This window comes from Panthera leo, chromosome A3, assembly GCF_018350215.1.
Source record: "Panthera leo isolate Ple1 chromosome A3, P.leo_Ple1_pat1.1, whole genome shotgun sequence".
Lineage (NCBI taxonomy): Eukaryota > Metazoa > Chordata > Mammalia > Carnivora > Felidae > Panthera > Panthera leo.
In genome coordinates, this window is record NC_056681.1 from 118,996,571 (window position 1) to 119,019,493 (window position 22,923).

General features: G+C 41.4%; 1 protein-coding gene and 1 pseudogene across 1 annotated transcript in view; one reads left to right on the forward strand and one right to left on the reverse strand.

The window, feature by feature from the left end:
- Nucleotides 1–721: 721 nt before the first annotated feature.
- Nucleotides 722–1,695, forward strand: LOC122215131 (annotated as a pseudogene).
- A 2,358-nt stretch (nucleotides 1,696–4,053) lies between these two features.
- HADHB (hydroxyacyl-CoA dehydrogenase trifunctional multienzyme complex subunit beta) overlaps nucleotides 4,054–22,923 on the reverse strand; it is a 39,511-nt gene continuing 20,641 nt past the window's right edge. Inside the window, exons 5-16 of the mRNA XM_042933491.1 lie at nucleotides 22,872–22,916; nucleotides 17,673–17,772; nucleotides 13,966–14,053; nucleotides 12,411–12,598; nucleotides 11,924–12,104; nucleotides 10,417–10,538; nucleotides 8,049–8,128; nucleotides 7,926–7,973; nucleotides 7,242–7,329; nucleotides 6,843–6,917; nucleotides 6,279–6,443; nucleotides 4,054–4,596 (exon numbers count right to left, since the gene is read on the reverse strand). Coding sequence (XP_042789425.1) covers nucleotides 4,561–4,596; nucleotides 6,279–6,443; nucleotides 6,843–6,917; nucleotides 7,242–7,329; nucleotides 7,926–7,973; nucleotides 8,049–8,128; nucleotides 10,417–10,538; nucleotides 11,924–12,104; nucleotides 12,411–12,598; nucleotides 13,966–14,053; nucleotides 17,673–17,772; nucleotides 22,872–22,916 — 1,216 coding nt within the window. The 3' untranslated portion in view covers nucleotides 4,054–4,560. The remainder of the gene's footprint in view (nucleotides 4,597–6,278; nucleotides 6,444–6,842; nucleotides 6,918–7,241; nucleotides 7,330–7,925; nucleotides 7,974–8,048; nucleotides 8,129–10,416; nucleotides 10,539–11,923; nucleotides 12,105–12,410; nucleotides 12,599–13,965; nucleotides 14,054–17,672; nucleotides 17,773–22,871; nucleotides 22,917–22,923) is intronic.

Below are 22,923 nucleotides of genomic sequence, written 5' to 3' on the forward strand. Positions count from 1 at the left end.
GCCCTCACGGACCGCGAGATCATGACCTGAGCTGAAGTCAGCCGCTCAACCGACTGAGCCACCCAGGCGCCCCAATCCTTTGCCCATTTTTAAACTGGGTTATTTCTTGGTTGTTGAGTTGTAAGAGTTATTTGTATGTTCTGGATATTATCAGATATATGACTTGCAAATATTTTCTCCAATAGGTTGCCCTTTGATGCACAGAAATTTTTAATTTTGATGAAGTCCAACCTATTTAGTTGTTGTTGTTGCCAGTGTTTTTGGTGTCACGGCCAAGAAAGTATTGCCAAATCTAATGTCATGTAGCTTTTCCTGTTTTCTTCTAAGAAGTTTATCAATTTAGCTCTTATGTTTAGGTCTTCGATCCACTTTCAGTTAATTTTTGTACATGGTGTAAGGTAAGGGTCCAACTTTCATTCTTTTGCAGGTGGCCCATTTTCCCAACACCATTTGCGGACAAGACTGTCCTTTCTCCATTAAACGGTCTTAGCACTCTTGCCAAAAATCATTGGACCACATCAGATTTATTTCTGGGCTTAAACAAAAACCAACTTATCTCCAGAAGGTTCTCCTTGGGCCAGTGATGGGGCTCAGCCCTGCTGCCCCCTCCAGCCGCCCCTCCACTGACTGCCTCTGCTGGGTTCTGCGTCTGCTCGCTGAAGAAGCTGAACAGGCGAGAGGAGTCTCTTCCCTTGGGCGCGTGGGCCCCAGTTAGCAGAGGCTTTGAGTCCTAACACCACAGCTGATGGCTGCAGGGGAGGGAGACCAGAATACTCCTTTAGAAATGAGTTGCACAACTGACAAGGCACTCACTGATGCTGATGCGCTTGCTGAAAGACTGAGAGATCATGATGACGCAGCAGAATCTCCGACCGAGCAAACCACCGCTCTCAACAAGTGAGCAGACGTGATGAGCAGGATCAGGAAGAAATTCGAGAGCTTAACGAAGTTGCAAGACATCGGCCACAGTCCGCGTTGGTTATGGGAATCCAGCAAGAAAGCAGGCAAATCAGAGAAGTACAACCAAAGAACAAAGAATTGCATACATCCCTGGAAGAACATCCATAGACTGCTAACGGCTAGCAAAAAAGATGATCTGGATATAATGATGAAGTCAAAAGAGCAGCACTCCCAGACTGACATGGGTTGTAACAGCTCTGGAGTCTTCCTTGATGCATCCTGACACATCTTTGAAACATCTCAACATGGACCGGAGAGGAGGCACTTGGAAGCAAATCAGAAATTCCAACTGCATGTTGATCAGATAACGGAAATGACGGCAGTAATGAGGAAAGCCATTGAAACTGATAAGCAACAGGGGTGCAAGGTACTGGAACACATATTTCAACTTGAACAAGAAAACAAAGGCTTGAGAGAGATCCTTCACAGGAGTGCACGTGTGCATGAGCGGGGGAGGGGCAGAAAGGGAGAGAATCCCAACTCAGGGCTTGAGCCCACGAACTGTGAGATCATGACCTGAGCCTTAATCAAGAGTCAGAGGCTTAACCGACTGAGCCACCCAGGTGCCATTTTTGAACCTTAGGAAAGATGTGTCTGAAAGTCCATCTTTGACAGTATTAGTGACCAGAAGCAACCAGAGTCTGAGGAAGAGCTGAAGAGCCTGTAAGTCTTTGAGTTTCATATACTTCAGATGGTCACTGGGACTGGTCTACTAAAGTGAATGAGTTAACAGAAAAATCAATCTCAAGGTATGCTTTTTTTTTTCCCTATAGTACGTACAGTGGATTGGCAATGACATTTTCTTTTTTACTATTTTAGAGACAGAGAGAGAAAATGCAAGTGAGCAGAAAAGAGTGGCAGAGGGAGGGAGGGAGGGAAGGGGAGAGAGAGAGAAAGAGAGAGAATCCTACGTAGGCTCCATACTCAGTGTGGAGCCCAATGCTCAATCCTACGACCCTGGGGTCATGACCTGAGCCAGAGGCAAGAGCTGCTGCTCAACTAAGCCACCCAGGCGCACCTATAAGTATTCATTTGATGTTTTACAAAATATATATCTAGTATGTAAATTTTTAAAAGCCACTAGAAATAGAAATGGACTTGAACATCAACTGAAATCTAAACTTTTCTTATTTTGTGATTATAGGATTAAAGAGGATAAAACGGTAAAAAACAAAACACCATTATTTCCAGATCTTTCCACTAATGTCCTTTTTCTGTTTCAAATCCAACCCATGATACCATAGTACATTTGTCATGTCTCCTTAGCTTCCTCTGGTCTGAGTTTCTCTGTATTCTTATTTTTTGTGAACTTGATAGTTTTGAACACATTCTGTGTAGATGTCCCTCAGTTTGTGTTGCATGTTTTTTTTTTATGACCCAACTGGGCTAATGGGTATTTGGAAAGAATACCCCTGAAGTGAAGTGCCCCTTTGATCACATTATGCCGGAAGTATGTGGTATCTACATGCCAGCACTGTTAACCTTGGTCACTTAGTAAAATTAGTGCTTGCCATGTTTCTCCACTGTAAAGATGCCTTGTCTTCCCTTCTCATACTCTATTTGCTGGAGTTGAGACATGAAGTCCAGCCCACACTCAACCGAGGACGGACATGTCCTACTTCCTGGAGCACGGAGTCTACACGCATTATTTGGAATTCTTCTGTATGAAAGACCTCTTTTCCCTTCCCTTAACTGTTTTAGAAAACATTTTTATCTCATATGTAGGCCTCTCAGAAACAGACTTAAGTTTTGCCTGTTTTTGAACCTGTCCTGTCAATGAACATTTGTTATTTACAATATTTTGCTATTAAAGAGCAATGGTGCTATGCACTCTCTTGCACGCGTCTCCTGGCATTCCTGTGCTGGGTCACAGACCGTGTGTCCTATTCAAATGTGCAAGATGCCAAGCTGTTTTCCAAGTGGTTCATATCAATCTGTATTCTCACCAGCGGTGTGTCATAGTTCCTATTGTTCCACATCCTCATCAACACCTGGTATTGAGTCTTCATTTTTCCTGATGGGTATAAAAGAATAGCTCATTGTGATCCTAATTTGATTTTTCATTACTAATGAGCCTCTTTTCATGTTTATTCTCCATTTCTACATTATTTTCTAAAAAATGCTGGTTCATATCTTTTGCCCATTATTTTGTAAGTCATCTTTCTTCTTTCTGATGTACGGGAATTCTTCATAGAACCTGGATCCCTTGAAAGACAGATCTATATCAGGGTGACATAGATCGTGAGAGAGAGAGAGAGAGATGTATCTCCTTTGTAGGATGTATCTGTATCTTTGTCCCTTTTGTGGTTTGTCTTTCCATTCTGTCACATAAACAAAAGTTCTTATTTCAACACAGGCAATTTTTTTTTTTTAAGGTTTATTTTTGAGAGAGAGCGCAAACGGCAGGCAGGCGGGGGGGAGGGGCGGCAGAGACAGAGGAGGAGGCAGAATCCGCAGCAGGTTCCAGCCTGGAGCTGTCAGCAGAGCCCAGCGTGGGGCTCAAACCCATGAACTGTGAGACCATCACTTGAGCCAAAGTCGGACACTTAACTAACTGAGCCCCCCAGGCACCCCTTTTTTAAAAAGGTTTTTAATGTTTTTATTTACAAAATTTCTTTACACTTGACTTAAATCCTGGCAGAGACATCTCCAAACAGTGAAACAAATTTACCCCCAAGGAGCAATGGGGAAAAAAGTGTTATTTTAAATGTTTTTTTTTGTTGTTGTTGTTTTTTTTAACATTTATTTATTTTTGAGAGACAGAGCATGAGCAGGGGAGGGGCAGAGAGAGAGGGAGACACAGAATCAGAAGCAGCCTCCAGGGTCTGAGCTGTCAGCACAGAGCCCAACTCGGGGCTCGAACCCAACGAACCGTGGGATCGTGACCTGAGCGGAAGTCGGATGCTCAACCGAATGAGCCACCCAGGAGCCCCAAAAAGGTATTATTCTAACGCAGGACCCTCTTTATACCCCTAGCAGCCACATGACTGACTAAAATGGCTAAAAGTTACAAATGAGTAATTAAAGGCAAAATCTGCCCCCAAGCCAAGGGAACCACCCTTTACCTCTGGTAAAAACTAAGGCAAACAGTTCTTCAATATTCCCTCACTTTATTAAGTGTTACAGGGTACTTATATATCTAAACATTTACTGTAAGTTTTCAGTGACATTTAAACTCTGAATTACCTTTCCATAATTAAGTTTCTTTAGGCACATTGGTTTGTATTTTATAGAAAACACGCATCTTTAGGTCACAAATAGGAAGGAGTATACTTTGCAAATGTTACAAAGATGATTCCAAATCTCTCCTGAACTGCAACCACTCATTTAAGTATTTAATGAAAATAGAGCCCCCAAACAACTGTTTAAACATAACACTGAGAGATTCTGCTGATTAAGAAATCCCTGAAAGAGTAGTAAGCCGTGATTACTGGAAAGCTCAGAATACTAGCAAGGCTTAATTGCAAAGTATTGAACAGAAGGCCACAAATTGTCTTTTCCTAAGAGGAGACAGGAACTAAGGATGTCAGTTAGTAATGCATTGGAATGGCATTGCCTAGTGCGAGTGTTGCGCAGAAACTCCAGGTCACCTCTCCTTTATTATTTTGGATAAGCTTCCACTATCATCGCATGGCCCTGTAAAGGAGAAAAAAAAGAGCTCCATTAGAGCAACGGAAGGCAATGAATCCAGCCAGTCCTGAGGCAAAAGGGAACAATGGGAAAAGTACGGGCTTTGGAGTCCGATCCTGGGCCTGCCTTTCAAACACTGTGTGATCTTGTGTGTGTATGGGCAAGGGGAGTGTTGCCACTGGCATCTAGTGGGTAGAGATCCCGCTAAACATCCTACAACACGGAACACAACCCACCCCCCCCCATAACAAATAATTATCTGGCCCCAAATGTTAATAGAGACAACGCTGAGACACTCTATATCCACAATGCGGGATTCCTCCTCTGGTCTCCCAGTCACATTTGTATCACTTATTTGGCTCTTGATGAAACAATGCCAAGTTTAATCTACTTTTTAATCATCTCCTCTCGCCTTCACCAGACTGTAAACTTCTAGAAGAAAGGTACTGGGTGGTATTCTTCATTCATCCACAAAAGCATCCCGTATTGGGTTTTACTCTGTGTGCTAGGTGAACAACCAGGAAGCACACACTGGAAACCACAAGACCCTAACCCACGTGGGCTGCCCACTCCGCACGATACTGTGCCCTCGTTATCTCCCTCAGTTAAGCCTGGCACAGAAAGATGGGAGGGGGGGCTCCAGTCCTGACTATGGTTTCCTCTGGACAAAGGTACACAGACTGAAAAGTGCTTTTCATCATGAAGTCTGAAATACTCCAGCCTACAAATAACTGACCCCTTGTTTCTTCAGTTTCTGAGACAGATCATAAATAAAGGCTTTTAAATGCAAGATGTTTAAACTTTTATATAGCTTATTATTTATCTTGATCAGCAACAGAAAGTTTCTGTAATCTGGAAGAAAACCAGATCTGTTTCCCTCAGGACTGGGGACAGAAAGATTACAATCAGCCCTCCTTTTGGATTTTAGTCCCAGAGTGAAATGCCATATGTAGCAGGTAGGAAGTTGTGTCTGTAATGCAAGTAAGGCCAATGAAAGAAATCTGTAGAATAACAAATTCCCCCCAAATAAACAGCAATGTTATCCAGCAGTAAATTAATTTTCCAATTAAGGTATAATTCAGTTTTCAGGAAAGATAATTTACTTTTCAGAGAGATTTTATAAATATGACCTCAGGGTGACTAGATAAATGAGTAAAATTTTATCAAAAAAAATATTTTTTTTTAAGTTTAAGACAGAGACAGTGCAACTGGGGGAGGAGCAGAGAGAGAAGTAGAGAGAGAATCCCTCTTCGCACTCAGCACAGAGGCCGATGTGGGGCTTGAACCCCCGAAACCATGAGATCATGACCTGAGCTGAAACCAAGAGTCAGACGCTTAACCGACTGAACCACTCAGGTGCCCTGGCTCTAATTTTTTCCTACACGCTTTTTGTATATAGAAACATAATGAGGATGTGTTCCTTTTAAAATTAAAAAATATATATAAACATTATTTTAGGAATAGAAATAGCTCGAGTTTAAAAACTATCTTCCTTCCAAAGTACTATCAAGAATTAAAGTTGTACCCTCCTCCCTCAAAATAGGCTGCTTTTTTTTAGTTGTCTGTCATCAGAAATACTGCTCTAAGGATGTTTCAAAGTGAACCAAATGAAACGTGCTTGGAATGAGCTGGTTTGGTTTCCAAGAAAATGACTTTCCAGAAGCACCTCGGAAGCTGCTGTGACATACCTGCCCTCCAGCGGCACAGGCAGCCACCAAGCCATACTGGCCTCCCTCCTTCCGTAATCTGTTGGCAGCTGCCATGACCAACCGGCAGCCAGTAGCTCCAAATGGGTGTCCCAGGGACAGCGATCCACCCCAGTTGTTAAACTTCTCCAAAGGAGGTGACCCAACCTGGCTCCCACAAAAACGACACAAATATGATGAGTTTACTTAAGATTAAGAATCAGGCCAGACTCCTAGCAAGAGGAAGGTAACAGAGATGGAGAAAATGACTAACTTGAGACACATCACGTATTACTTTATCGTAAAGAAAGAAATTCTAGGTCAATTCTGAAAGCCACTGTCTATTTACCTTCTCCTAACACCAGAACTGGAAGAACAAAAGACAAAATAGAATTTTACTTTCATTTTTTCTAAAGATTTCAGGAACTATTTTCCAACTAAGAAATAAATACATTTAATAAAATAAAAAATTCTTCATAAAAAGGAATTGCTTTCCCCTTCATATTTTTATTAACAGCCCAAATATTACTGTGCTTTGGAAATTCAAGCATACTTTTAATCACTTACCTTGGTTTTTCTACCCATGTAATTTTGTGCAAACCAATCAGAATCCATGGCTTTAAAATTAGCCAAAATCTGACCCTACAAGGGAAAGGACCTTGTTATTAATGTCCCTTGACATTAAAGTTGAGCAAATCTTTACATCAGTTTTCAGTGAAATCTTCCTAAGGAAACATTTGCTTCTTTTGAAGGGCCTCTAAGAGATCACAGCAAAAGGTATGTCTTCAAAACTGCACGACTGGATTCCCCCCACTTAACACCCCTTCCAACAGTATAGGTCAGTATTTCAAATATAAAGCTCTACTTGTGTTTTATAACACTATCATAAAACACACTTGGATCTCCCCAACACAATACACTTTTTATGATTACAGTCCTTTGATATGTATCTTTTAAGTGACTTACTGAGAATGCTTCATGAAATTCAAAAGCATCGATATCAGTCATTGTTAATCCTGCCCTTTCCAGAACTTTTGGAGTAGCGTAAGTTGGTCTAAAAAAAAAAAATAAGTAATGTGTTAAAACTTTAATTTTTAACCTAAGAACTCCTTATTCTCCAAGGTGAGTTTTACATAAGGTATTATAATGCCCTCCACCCATTCACTGCTTCTGTACAGATATTAAGTATTGGGGACACAATAGTGAACTAAACAGACATAGCCTCTGTCCTTACAAAGTTTACATTCTAGAGTCAGGGATATAGCTAATAAACAAACTATGAAAGAGAAGGGCAAACAAATAATGTGAAAAATTAAAAAAACACAGAGCTGTGAGGGATGGGAAGACAGTCTAAACACTAGGAGGCTTTCATAAAAGGCCATTATAAAGACTATGTAGCAATATGAAAAAATGCTTATGACACCTTAATGAAAAAAGAATACATTATATATGTAGAATTGTATACAAAAAAGAGGAAAAAAAATCCAAAACTGTAAAATAATATACCAACATAAAGGATTATTTTTAAGAATCCAACACACAAAACAATTATGAACTCAGAACTTAATGTACTTTAAAATCTATATAATAAATGTGGGTAATCAAATACTTCTAATGATAGTCCTAGGATATTTCTACACTGTTACCTACCCAAGTAAAAGTTGATCTTTTGGATCCTGAGACACATACACAAAATCCCTAGGTAAAAAACAGAGGGGTTAGCTCCAGTAATAAAGAAACCGAGGCGGCCATTTATTTGAACATTTACTTTACCTCAAATATGCCTTTGGCTTATAACCCATGGCCAGAGCTTTCTCCTCTGCCATTATCAGCATTGCAGATGCACCATCAGTCTGAAATGTTAAGCAGAACAATAACGTTAAATTCTTCAGCCTTTCTGGAAGTCTCTGTACAACCATTTTCTATGTAGTGTTCCTGAATCTATCAACTAATTACACTGTATACAGAGATTTTATAAAACAAAACTATTTTCATTTTATCCATAATTAATGGGCGACCCAAATACGCACACTGACCCATTGTTTTAAGGAAGAGGGTAGAAAAACCTGTCAAAAAGTACCATCATTATCAAAATGGACAAAGAGAATAGGTAACATTAGAAGTATGTATTCATAATAAACTTAAGCCAAAAGATTTTTGCTTTTGACAGAATATGAGAAATCTTATGAATTAAAATAGTCTCTCATTTACTTACTTATTTTTACATTTTATGGACTGTTTCTGAACTTGTTTCCTGCCTGTGGAAGGAAACACAGGCTTCGAGGTGATATGAAAGAAACAGGCAGGCAGCTGAGAACATTAGAACCATGGTCTTTCCTCTCTGGACACACCCCATATACTTCTTACCAACTGAGAAATCAAGTTGAGAGACAAAGAGCTACCACTGAAAAAAAGCCTTATACCATGACTAAAAGAAAGCTCAAAAAAAAAAAAAAAAAAAAATCCAGGGGCACCTAGGTGGTTCAGTCGTTTAAGTGTTCAACTTAAGCTCAGGTCATGATCTCATGGTTCATGAGTTTGAGCCCCACGTTGGGCTCTGTGCTGACAGCTGGAGCCTGCTTCGGATTCTGTGTCTCCCTTTCTCTTTGTCCCTCCCCTGCTTGCCCTCTTCCTCTCAGAAATAAACATTAAAAAGAAAAAAAAATCCAAAACCCACTACTTTGGAGTTTGCAACATAAGAACAATTTCTACCACATTCTATGATATTATTTTAACTTAGTAACCCTGAAGTCACGATGGAGCTACCTTACCACCAACAGAGGAGCCATAAGGTCTGGAAACAGCGGTGACCATACATAATAATGGTTTATGGACATTACATTAATATGTTCAATGTGCCATTGTGCAAAGTTACAATGAATGTGGTGCATCAACACATCGCCCAAAACCCACCTATCTGTGATGTGCTGCCTCTGATGATTTGCATTTCTGACTTCCAATGACTAAACCTGCCCCTTTAGCACACACCAGAAGTAATCAAGGAAGTTCAGATCTGGCAAGAGTATAGCCCACCCCATGTGGCCCTATCATTCAATTTGGTTGTGGAAATGATTATCTAACCAGTCCTTCACCGCTCACGCCTAACAAGATGGTGGCGTACCATCCTGCTGGAACCATTCCAGGCACCCCTCCCCTAGCCCAAGAGTGGGCGTTAAGTAGTCACTTAACAAGGTCAAACATGTCAACATGTACCCAGGTTTCCGGACATCACGTGCAGGTAAGGAAGATACGTTGTAAAAGAAATGCTGACCAGCTAGACTCTATCCAGAGGACTATACCCCAAGGTGGTAGGAGAAAAGAAACCACATCTTATGAGCAGAAACAGAATCAAAGGGATGTTTAGTTAAGGAGGAGCCAAAAAACAAGGAGGGATATGAAGCTATATGCTGATAAATAAAACCACCACCCCAAGAAATGAGGGTAGATATACTTATTCTATGTTTTATAGGAAAACGCTTATAGAAATTGCTTATAGTAATGTAATTGGGGGCCAGTATAGAGCAACATTTTCTAACAAGGGGAGCTAAAAGATAACTTGTCACACTCTCTGCCTACTTTCCACATCTCATACAACTCCTCAAATTCACATCCTATGCTCCAACCAAGCTTTCCCCCAAAGAAACCCTTGCTCTCATACCTCTTTGCTGTTCCCCTTGCCTAGAATGCATTTATTACACTTCTTGAACTGGCTTGTACCCTTCCTTCAAGATTTGCTGCTCAGATGCTACGTCCTCTACGGAGCCTCTCTGACTCCTCCCGTGCGCGTCTTCTCTGTTAGCCTGCGCTTACAACCTCCATCGCATCTTCTCCTGGCATTATCATCACTGGCCTTTCTACCCCCAGTGCTTAGGAGAGCTAATCAGAGTTTTCTGACTGGTTAAATGCCTGAAGTGAACAGCTTTTTGTATCAGAATCGTGGCTAGATTAGGTGACTCTGAAGGCCTTCAAACTAGGCTTCTTTCTGTTTTTTTAATAACCCCATTTTAATATTTTTATAATGAATAACTAGATGTTTACGCCTCTATTTATAATACATATAAATAGATCTATTGTAGGCTTTTCTACTGAAAGGCCACAGATATAAAAGTCACTAGTAAACACATAGAGCACACATAGTTACCAGGAAAGAAGAATTTGCAGCCGTCACTGTGCCATAGGGCTTGATGAATGCAGGTTTTAGTTTGGCCATCTGCTCCAGAGACGAAGGACGAATGCCATTATCTTTGGTAACTGTATCTTTTCCTAAAAAAAACATGAACTTTTTAACTCTAAAGAAGTACTAGCTTTATATATCTTCTCCAGAGAAATATGTTTTAAAAACTGTAAGAACAAGTGAAATGTAAACCATAGCTATTTACCAAAAAGAAAATCTTTTACAGTTATTAAGATGTCATCGAATCTTAATCAATACTTTTAGATTTTTTTTTTTAAGTAATCTTTACCCCTAACATGGGGCTTGAACCTACAACCCTGAGATCAAGAGTCGCATGCTCTACCAACTGAGCCAGTCAGGCACCCCTGAACTATATTTTTAAGACATCTGGGAAATAATCTAAATGATCTAACAAAAGGACACCCTACTTTCTTTCTTTTTTTTTTTTAAATGTTCATTTATTTTTGAGAGAGACAGAGCATGAGCGGGAAAGGGGCAGAGAGAGGGAGACACAGAATCGGAAGCAGGCTCCAGGCTCTGAGCTGTCAGCACAGAGCCCGATGCGGGGCTCGAACTCACGAACCGTGAGATCACGACCTGAGCTGAAGTTGGACGTTTAACTGACTGAGCCACCCAGGCGCCCAGGACACCCTACTTTCTTAAGGTATTTATTCATATTTGGCTATTCTTCTATTCAGAAATCACATGAATGAAGAATTTTTAAGTGGGCATCTACATAAAAACTAAAATACAGCAGGAAGACCTAAAAGCAGACTCATGAAAACTTCTCTTTAAAATGTTGTGGAGCACCTGGGTGGCTCAATTGGTTAAATGTCTGACTCTTGGTTTCGGCTCAGGTCATGCTCACGGTTGTGAGATCAAGCCCCACCCCTTGCACTCTTCTGCACTGGCAGTGCAGAGCCTGCTTGGGATTCATTGTCTCCTTCCCTCCCCCCTCTCTCTCCCCCTCCGCCCCCACCCCCACTTGTGCACATGCTCTCTGTCAAAATAAATAAACATTAACAAAAATAAAATAGGGGCGCCTGGGTGGCTCAGTCGGTTGAGCGCCGACTTCGGCTCAGGTCACGATCTCGCGGTCCATGAGTTCGAGCCCCGCATCGGGCCCCTGTGCTGACAGCTCAGAGCCCGGAGCCTGTTTCAATTCTGTGTCTCCCTCTCTCTGACCCTCCCCCATTCATGCTCTGTCTCTCTCGGTCTCAAAATTAAATAAACGTTAAAAAAAAAAAAATTTTTTTTTTAAAAATAAAATAAATAAAATAAAATATTGACCTATTACAACATAAATCGAACCTTGAGTCCATGTTTAAAAGTGAGTGTTCTGGAAACAGAACCAACTACTTACTGAGAAGTCATTTGGGGCTTTTGGAGTTTCAGAAGCGATTCAGAACTCTCAGAAGTCCCTAACAGGTGGCATGAAGCATCCTCCTTTATAAAGCTGAGGAAACCATTTTACCTGGTACTTTGAAGGGCACAACATCAGACAGGAGTCCTTCATCCTGGGCCTTCTTGGCCAGGCTGTGAGAGCGCAGCGCGTACTCATCCTGGTCCAGTCGAGAAACAGCAAAGGCAGCGGCCAGTCGGTCTGCAGAGTGGCCCATAGTCTCACTGGTGGAGAACTCGGCCACCGCAGGGAGCTGGGGAAGGGAACGTACAGGATCAGGTATGCTGTCAACAGGTGTTATACCATGCCCAGGGTTATCTGGGAAAGTCAAGACCAAGACAGGAGAAGCTTTTTGTGAGCAGGGTGTCTCTCAGGAGGGCTTACAAATTCAAATTTTCTAAGCACCATCTTTTTTCCCCATCTTGAGCAAATAATTAACCTTTCCCTGTAACTAATAGAATCTACAAATGAGCATAACCGACCGTATAACTAATTATGTATCTTTGCAGTGGGATGCTTTGGAAGCACAGGTCTTTACATAAGAGGTCCCAAGTCTTACCTCGGGTGACAGGAAATTCAATCTGAATTTAGAGATTAAAGACAGTCGCTGACCCAGAGTCTTGGCCTTATTGAGATCAAGCAACATCTTCCTCATTTTCCTTGAATGACGAATAGGGACATCAGACATTAACTCTACACCACCTGCCACGACCACATCGCACTGCCCAGAGGCGATCAAGCCAACACCTACAGGGCACAGGTTACAGGAACATGAACATCTTTTGCAGAAATTAACAGACCACTGATAATTGAAGCTTCTTGATTAAATTCCTGTTGTATGACAGTTATCAGCATTCTATAACATGTGTAATTACGCTTTTAACTTTTTCAGAGGGATTAAGATAATTTTTTTGAATGACTAAAACTATATTCAATGCACTAGAGAAAAACAAGTTTCATTCAGTCCATATGGACAACAGCTTCTGGAAATATCCACCGGACCAACCCTCAAATCAGTCTAAACCAGAACATTCTGCATATTTTACAAACTCCCAGCTTTAGTTTTCAGAAAGATTTTTATCCCTACAACAGGAATTTTTACTACAAGCTAGAGAAAGTCTAACTTTTGAAGATGTAAGGCAGCCCCTGCTCCTCTTTCTGGCCACTGGCGAGTATTTTGTTGCTCTATCTGGAAGTTGTCACATGCTTCATAGAGTGGTGAATGCCCCCAATCACGGCCTGTGGCATCATTTTCTGCCACTCATGAGGCAGGCTGCAACCTGGCCTTGATGTTACTAAAAGAGCACAGTCATCTTTCAGGTTTCGGTCTTTTCACAACAGGCACTGCCACTGCAAAACGTCCCACTATTTTGTTAGAGTTTGTCAGGAGAATTTGTAACTAATTATTAAAATTCCACAGGTGTGGGGAGAAAGCAGAGGAAAGAGTCTGTACTTCTTACACAGTGATTTATCACTTGGGCCACAACCTTCATGGGGGTGTATTAGACTCCCCTAACTTAACCATTTTTTTTCTAATTTTTTTTTTTTAATGTTTATTTATTTTTGAGAGGAGAGGGGAGGAAAGAGAGAGAGAGAGAGAGAGAGAGAGAGAGAGAGGAGAGAGAGAGGGAGACAAAGAATCCGAAGCAGGCTGCAGGCTCTGAGCTGTCAGCACAGAGCCCAATGCGAGGCCTGAACCCATGGACCGTGAGATCATGACCTGAGCCAAAGTCAGATGCTTAACTGACTGAGCCACCCAGCCGCCCTGGGATTCACCTGACTTTAAAACCCAACAGGTTATAAATTATTCATGGCTCAAATTCAGAAGCACCCTCCTAGAGACATACTTCTCCAGCTGATAATCCCTGCTGTGGCCAGCCACATTACTGATGGAGAAACTACATGAATGGTTGTGTCCCTCAGGCATAGACAGCAAGAAAAGATGAGAACTACTTCAAAAATCGAAAATGTTAAATATGACCTTATTTTTGAAAAACGACACCAATTCAGAGATCTCTGCTGATCATATACTTTGGTTGAGAGTACTTTTTTTTATGATCGTATAAACGACCAAGGAGAATTAACATGTACCTTCTGCTTTCAAGTAAACATACCTGTGGTCATGGCTTGGTTGGCAGAGATGCAAGCCATGGTGACAGTGTGAGCAGGAGTCTTGTCAGAGAAGCCAGCTCCCAGGGCAGCCTTCAGGAAATACAGGAACGAAACGGTCACTTCTAAAGGAAGCGTTACGTGGAAATGATGTCATGTGAGCACCACTTCTCCGTGTGGTGAATCAGGAAAGGGTTTGAGGTTAATACTCTACAGAGTAACATTCAGAATGAAATTAGGCCCATCATGGAAATGGCCCACTCATTTTTCATCTAGCCATTAACCGACAAGCGCTCTACGAAATTCTTGGTAGCCGGTTTCCAGTGTGGTGAACAGGCTATAGGTCACCTAATTCCTTAGCAATGCTGTGCTCTGGGCCTTCGAGAATATCAATACATAACTGGATTTTAATCTAAATTTCCAAGTAGCCTTGAAGTAAACCTTTTAAATCCACCTGGTGGAAGGATGAAATAGGTCACGGAGTAAGATCCTCACGATCTGTGTTCCTGCACTTGAAAGGCTTGGTGGCAAAGCAAAAGTTACCAAAGCAGAAAGTGATTTCTAAAGAACCAACCACTCCCCTAACAGCCTTCCCACTCAGGTCCCTGCCTGCTCTCCACTCATTCCTCCCACTGCTAATCCGTCTCTCTTTGTGACTGCCACAGAATTCAGACAGCACCCTGAAGACCCAATGCAAAGGCAACTTGGAAAACTTGCCATTAAGGAGGAGTTCAAGTTGATGAAAGAAACTTTGCAAAAGTGCCTAAGCCCCAAGTAAACATCTTTGAAATAAGGTCAGACCAGCTAACCAACTGGAAAAAGACAAACCTGTCCAGGATGATGGCACAATAGTTGCTTCAAAAGAGAACAATTTGAGGGGTCTTGACAAGAACTGAGGCCCTCCAGGGGCGCCTGGGTGGCTCAGTCGGTTGTGCATCCAACTTCAGCTCAGGTCATGATCTCACGGTTTCTGAGTTCGAGCCCCGCGTCGGGCTCTGTGCTGACAGCTGGGAGCCTGGAGCCTGCTTCGGATTCTGTGTCTCCCTCTCTCTCTGCCCCTCCCCTGCTTGTGCTCTCTCTCTGTCTCTCAAAACTGAATAAATGTAAAAAAATTAAAAAAAAAAAAGAACTGAGGCCCTCCATTAATCTTGCAAAATGGCCTCTATCTCTATCACTAAGGCACAGTAAACGTTACACATAACATGAAGACACCTATTATTTTATTATAATACTTATTGGGGAAAATAATGCTGCCAAAAAAAATCAATGTCTGATTCCATTTTTGCTTAAGAATTAATGCATAGATACAATAACAAAATATTTCATAACATTAAAGTTACGTTTTAAAAATAATGCTCTCACTATCCCCCCACCAGCCACCACCACCACTATTTAACTATGAGATTCTGGTTCCCATGAGGGGAATTCTTTTTTAGTGGCCCTTTTCTGAAACTACTTAACTATGCTCAGAATACAAGATCTCCTGTAATTTGGTAAAATAAACCTGCTTCCAAAGTCTAGATGAAGGAGGCTGAATGTTTCTTAAATAAGTTTTACTTTTTTAAAGTTTATTGAGAGAGAGAGAGAGAGAGAGCCCACGCGTGGGAGCGCCTGAGGACGCATGAGAGTGGGGGAGGGGCAGAGAAAGAATCTCAAGCAGGCTCCACACTGTCGGTGTGGAGCCCGACATGGGGCTCAAACTCAAAACACCGTGAGATCATGACCTGAGCTGAAACCAAGAGCCGGCCGCTTAACCAACTGAGCCACCCAGGCGCCCCGCTTTTATATTTACACTACCCATGTATCATCATCTGTAGAAACAGAAGTACGCCATAGTACATACTACATACAGTATAACCTTATTCTGGTCTTTTCAGGTAGACTTGATACTCAGTGCCCAACATACTCTGCTGAAAACTACACCCTGGCAACGGCACGTCAGCCTCTCAATGCAGACCGATTCAAAAAAGGAAGAAAGAAGCAAATCTCCAGGGGCCGGGGGAGGAGAGCACACCAGTGGGGCAAGTGTAAAGGGCACTCAGGTCGTATGGCCCGATCCTCATAAGGTCCTTTCTAGCACGTATCCCACCCTTGGCCCCAGGTGACTCTCAGCCCTGAAAGAGCTTTAAATAGAAGTGGTTTCTGGGGAACCTTGTCCACATGCTTCTATTTAAAGCTTGAACAGCTCTCAAGGCACGCTTAGGCTCTAGACAGCACACTAAGGGAAAAGGAGGAAGACGCCTCTTAGTCAAGGAGGAGAGCAGGGAAATCTGCAGAGGCTTTTCAGTAAAGTCAGGTTCATGGGAACTCAGCAACACAAGTCTTTAACATTTCCTATAAACATGACGAATACAGACAACAGGTCCTTCAAAAGCTCTCTAGTCGGAAGGTACATTAGCTTTTAGGTTACAATACAACTACGGAGAGACATCCTCATAACATCCTCCCCCAGGGCAACCTTCCCCTGGAGTGAATGCCCCTGGTACTGGTACAGGGCAGGGAGAGGCAACTACCACACGTCAATTCGTAGCTGCGATTTGCACATGGATGTAAAATTTTCTGACAGAATTTAGGGAAAAACATTATGGCTTTAAGTATTAGAACGGAAATACTGAAAAAACTGAAACGCTTGGTAGTTTTCAAGTGCTCTTATAAGAGCCACTTTGCTTTTTGCAGAATATAAAAGTTGCAAATGTATTATGACTAGCTTGATGCAGTTGTAAAATTGTCATATTTGACCCAGTCAGAAACGTGAAAGCCCAGGGAAAAACCAAAAAAATCAGGACGGGAAAAAAAACCATTTTCTGTTCATAATTTTTTTTCTGCCTCCCTAACATCCTACAGTCGATTCTATGGGCTTAAGTAACACCAGATGTTCAGCAATATTAGCATTTACTGGCAGGTAAAAATGTGGGGCAGAACCAATACTTCCGGCCCTGCTCATGTCCCCTCCTGGCTGATAGTGATGGAAATTATTGCCCCCACAACTGTACTGAACATAGAGATACGGCAGGCACAAAGCTAGAAATAAAGAAAATGCTTAACACGCTGAAATGTGCTTTGAAGCCAACTTTATCCAAATAATCACTTTCAAATTGAAACAAAGCCCAGAAGATGTGTTTGGACTCTTCACCAGGAAATGCCTGTGTGACGTGTCACACAAGTTTTAAGGTCTGTTATCATCTCAGTTGCCACCAGTGAACGCTACCTGGAGCTATGCCAACTAGGGTAAAGGTAAACTCCTATGAGATGGTTTTAAACACACACCCTATGTGTCATGTCGTTAAAGGGAACAAATGAATCAGCAATGCCACCTCCAACAAAAACCATGTTGTGAAATAAGTTCTTTGCATAGTGTTGAAATTTTGAGTTAATTAGTAGCCACCGTAACATTATCAAAGTCACATCAGCCATACTTCCCTACGATCTCTATTATCCTAAGGGATAGAAAAATGAACATATCCTAAAGCAGCTCAAATAACTGATTTGACTTACAGTATGAATATACACTAGTACAGTACAAGTCATTTGGTTTATACTATAATTCTCTCAAACATTCACATTCATTATTCAAATTGTAAAATCACATTTTAAGTCAAATATAACCTCACTTAAAACTTTTTAATAACTTTTGAAGAATAATTCTGTTCACTGAAATTCAATCGATTCTCCTATCAATCTCTTGGAACAACATGAAGTTCGTTTTACTCACCTCTCTAGCCACATTGCTAGTCTTCACTTCCTGTATAACTGTGCCAAAGATGATATAATCAACAACATCCTTCGGGACATTGGTCCGATGCAGCAAACCCCTGAGAGAAGTCCAAAGCAATAAAAACCGAGACAGTGCAGCAGGTCATCAAATAAAACACTGTAATTCTTTTAAAATGACAAGCTAAATAGGAAGAATCAAAAATCATTTTGAGGGGTGCCTGCGTGGCTCAGTTGGTTGAGCGCCTGACTTTGGCTCAGGTCATGATCTCGTGGTTCATGGGTTCAAGCCCCGCATCGGGCTCACTGCTGTCAGTGTGGAGTCCACTTTAGATTCTCTGTCCCCTTTCTCTCTCTGCCCCTCCCCATTCGCACGCATTCTCTCAAAAATAAAACATTAAATAATTTAGAAAAAGATAAAGCAGATACATAAATATAGTAATGTTAATAGGAACCAAAGTTTCAGTCAAAAGAGAAAAGAGAGACAAGTATAAAATCAAAGAGATGAAATAAAATCCCAGGTATATTAAATTTAAATTTGGAGTACCAATATAAACCCATAATTGAAGCTATACATTTGTCTAGTTTTACCCACTGATAGAGACTAGAAGCAGTCACATTCCAGTAGGAAAGGAAGGAGTCAATCTTTTGGGTTTTTTTTAAATGTTTATTTTCTTTTTGAGAGAGAGAGACAGTGCAAGCAGGGGAGGGGCAGAGAGAGAGGGAGACACAGAATCCGAAGCAGGCTCCAGGCTCTGAGCTGTCAGCACAGAGCCCAACGTGGGGCCCAAACTCATGAACTGTGAGATCATGACCTGAGCCAAAGTCGGACGCCCAACCGACTGAGCCACCCAAGTGCCCCAGGAATGAGCCAATCTTGAACTCAGACTTGGTTCTTTTTTTTTCAGACTTGGTTTCTAAATGCCATTCCCCACTAAAGGAATCAGCTTATTTACTTTTTTTTTTAAAGATTTTATTTTGTTTTTTAAGTTTACTTATTGGAGAGAGTGGGGGAGGAGCAGAGAGAGAAAGAGAAAGAGAGAAAGAGAGAAAGAGAAAGAGAGAGAGAAAGAGAAAGAGAGAGAGAGAGAGAGAGAGAGAAAGAGAAAGAGAAAGAGAAAGAGAAAGAGAAAGAGAAAGAGAAAGAGAGAGAGAGAGAGAGAGAGAGAATCCCACGCAGCTTCCCTGGTGTCAGTCTAGAGCCCGAGGCAGGGCTTGATCTCATGAACCATGAGATCATGACCTGAGCCTAAACCAAGAGTCAGGCACTTAACTGACCGAGCCTCCCAGGTGCCTAAATATTTTATTTTTAATTAATCTCTCCACCCAACACTGGGCTCAAACTTACTTACAACCCTGAGATCAAGAGTCACATGCTCTACCAACTGAGCCAGCCAGGTGCCCCAGGAATAAGCTTTTTAAAAAAAATGACTGAGGCTAGGTCTAAGGCAAGACAAGTACAAACTAAATCTCACTGATCTTTTTTGTGCCAAAAAGAAGAAAGTACTTAAAGACTAACGGGATATCAAAAACAGGAACATGGGTGTACACATTTGTCAAAGTTCATCATACTATACACTTAAATGTGTGCATTTTATTATATTCAAGTTATACCTCAGAAAATAACATTACGCTAAAAAACAAAGGGACATAAGAACTTGGGGGTGCCTGGTTGGCTCAATTAGTAGAGCATGTGACTCTTGATCTCAGAGTCGTGAGTTTAAGCCCCACATTGGGTGGAGAGCTAACTTAAAAAAAAAAAAAAAGAAACAACTTGACAGGAGCTCCCACAGATAAAATGCGTGAGCTTCAAAAAGAATATTGACTAACCTTAGCTATGACACAATAAGTAAAATGGGGCACCTGGCTGGCTCAGTCAGTGGAGCATTCGACTCTTGATTTTGGGATTTTAAGTTTGAGCCCCATGTTGGGTATAGAGCTTACTTAAAAATAAAAAAATCTTTTTAAATGGTTATATATTTTATTTTTTGAGAGAGAGAGGAAGGGTGGGGCAAAGAGAGAGGGAGACAGAGAATCCCAAGCAGGCTCCACACCGTCAGTGCAGAGCCCGTCGCAGGGCTCAAACTCATGAACTGTGAGACCATGACCTGAGCCAAAATCAAGAGTCAGATGCCCAACTGACTGAGTCACCCAGGCAGTCCAAAAATAAAATCTTCAAAAAAAAACACAGTAAGTAAAAATTCGTAAGTCTTAAAACAAAGAAAAGCTGTTCTTTACAGAAAAATACCAGCCGATAAATGTAGGAGGAATAACAAAATTAGAAAAATCATAAATTTGTAACCTCTGATGTAATAAAACTGATTCAGGCAAAACTGTCAATGAATGCTAAAAACCATCTGGTGAAAGACCGTTGGGGAATGGGCGAGTCACACGGTGCTATGATACCACTTTACAGATTACTTACTAATTGCAAAGGAAAAAAATGTACGTTTATAATCAAAAGACCTGGCAGTCTGACCATGACTGAGTGGTTAGATTTAGCATCACATATCATGTGCCTCCTGACATGACAGAATACCACGTGCGTAAACCCATAAAGCATTCTTCCCAAATACTGTTTAACCTGAAACTAATCAAGCCTCTAGAACGCATCTCCGGTTTACAGGAAATTCGTAAGGGAAGTTAAATATCACCATGAAGAAACATTAAGAATACGGGACATTCCATCAAACAGGTGGCCTAGAGTTTTCAAAAGTCCCTGTCCTTTGGGGCACGGGAATGTTGGGGGAGAAAGAAAATGTTCTAAACTGAAGAGACTAAAAGAGACCTATCCATTTGTAATATGAACCTCGACTACGTCCTGGTTTGGGGGGAAAAAAAAACTAATGAAAGAAAAGACATTCTTGGAACAATTATGGGGGAATTGACTATGAACTGAACATTACTAGTTATGGAATCACTGTTACTGTTTTAGCTGTAGTAACAACATCCTGGAGGTCCTTATGCTCAGGAGATAAACACTTGAAGTATTTAGGGCTGAAGTTTCAAGATGTCTGCAACTCACTGTCAAATGCTTTATTAAACTATATAGACATGGCCAAATGGTTAACAATTATTAAATCTAGGTGGGAGGTATTTAGGTGCTCACTATATTATTCTTTCAATTTTATTGTACACTTGACAGTTTTTAAAATAAGAAGTTGTGGAAAAACTTGCAAAGCACCAGTCTGGGATCATAATCAGAAATAGGACGGGGTGCCTGGGTGGCTCAGTCGGTTAAGTGGCCAGCTTCGGCTCAGGTCATGATCTCACGGTCTGTGGGTTCGAGCCCCACGTCAGGCTCTGTGCTGACAGCTCAGAGCCTGGAGCCTGTTTCAGATTCTGTGTCTCCCTCTCTCTGCCCCTCCCCTGTTCATGCTCTGTCTCTCTCTGTCTCAAAAATAAAACATTAAAAAAAAATTGAAAAAAAATAAAAAATAAAAAAAAAGAAATAGGAAAACAAGGGGTAACCAGGTGGCTCAGTTGCTTAACCATCCATCCGACTTCAGCTCAGGTCATGATCTCACGGTTCCCTGAGCTTGACTCCATGTCAGGCTCTGTGCTGACAGCTGGGAGCCTAGAGCCTGCTTCAGATTCTGTGCCTCCCTCTGTCTCTGCCTGAGCGCCCACGCCCCCCCGCTACCCCCATCCCACTCGCATTGTCTCAAAGATAAACATTAAAAACATTTTTTTAATGGAAAAATAAGCTAGTTTTAGGGAAAAGATAATTTTTATTTTTCAATTTTTGTTTATTTTTTTTGAGTAGGCTCCATACCCAATGTGGGGTTCAAACTCACAACCCTGAGATCAAGAGTCACGTGCTCTACCAACTGAGTCCAGGCACCCTGGTAAGTTTTATTTTTGATACACTGCACTTGGAAGTGTCTAAGGGGTCAAGTTTAGAGATTTGGGACCCTCCACATAGCAAAATAAAGATTAAGTAGATGAGATTTTTTTTAAGGAAAAGCATGCATACATAGAAATGCAATGCTGTAAGAACTAAAACTTGCCAAATACTTGTAAGAAAGTTAAAAAGATCCAGTTTTTTAAAGTAGGGAAAAATCATTCAGAAGATGGAAGGAAAATCTTAAAGGCATAATATGAATAAGTCAAAGGAAGATGGGGTCAAGTACAGCTGACAGGTCAATGCTAGAGAATACAAAGAGACCAAGGCCTGGGAAAAGGCCTGGGGAAAGGCCTGTGCATTTAGTGACCACAAAAGCCATTACAGAGAGAAGCTCCCGAAAGTATGGTTCCTGAAGAACAGTAGGAATGGAAATAATTATTATGAGATTAAAGGAAATGAATGGTAAGAAAAGAGAAGTAACTGCTGCTTTCATTCATTTTTAAAGTCTGGCAGGAAGAGAAGAAAAAGAATCAGATGGGCAGAAATGTCACCTGAGGGTTTTTTCAAACTAGAAGAGACCTGTGGCTGGTTTCTGAAGACACAGAAACAAGGCACTGATGAAAAATGAATGAGGTGATGCTTCACATGCTACTCCCACTGCAGAAACAGCCACACATTGTAGGACTTTCACCAAATTACTCACCTGGCTCAATCTCCTGTAACCGTACCTAATTTTACATTCTTACTTGGCTTACACATGGATCTTCAAGTCTCATTCTAGGCTTCTTTGTAGACAAATATTAGCTCCCATCTAAAACAATCATCAGGGGCGCCTGGGTGATTCAGTCGGTTAAGTGTCTGACTTAGTCGGCTCAGGTCATGATCTCCCAGTTTGTAAGTTCGAGCCCCATGTCGGGCTCTGCGCTGACAGCTCAGAGCCTGGAGAGTGCTTCTGATTCTGTGTCTCCCTCTCTCTGCCTCTCCCCCGCTTACATTCTGTCTCTCTCTCTCTCAAAATAAATAAATAAAATAAAATAATCACCAAATACATACATTGTATTTGCATTGATCGGTTATAACTAGCTAGCTAGCTACAGTGCTCGTGAAGGAATACTGTCACACTAAGAAACTGTTTGTCAAGCCCGCAAAATAAACACTGCTGACACCTACCAGCTGCTTGAATTTGTTTTGCACACATGGCCAAAATGGAGCGTCAGTAAATCTTGAAAAAGCTAGTAGGCGTGTGTTTCTCACCACATAAAAGGTAATATATCCTAGATATGGAAATCCTATTAAACATGTTTCACGTGTAAAAACTAGAGTAACAACTAAAATAAAACTGCATTTACTTACAAAAGTGCTGCTCTAGCCAAATCATGTGGCATCAGTTCCTTATATCTGAGGA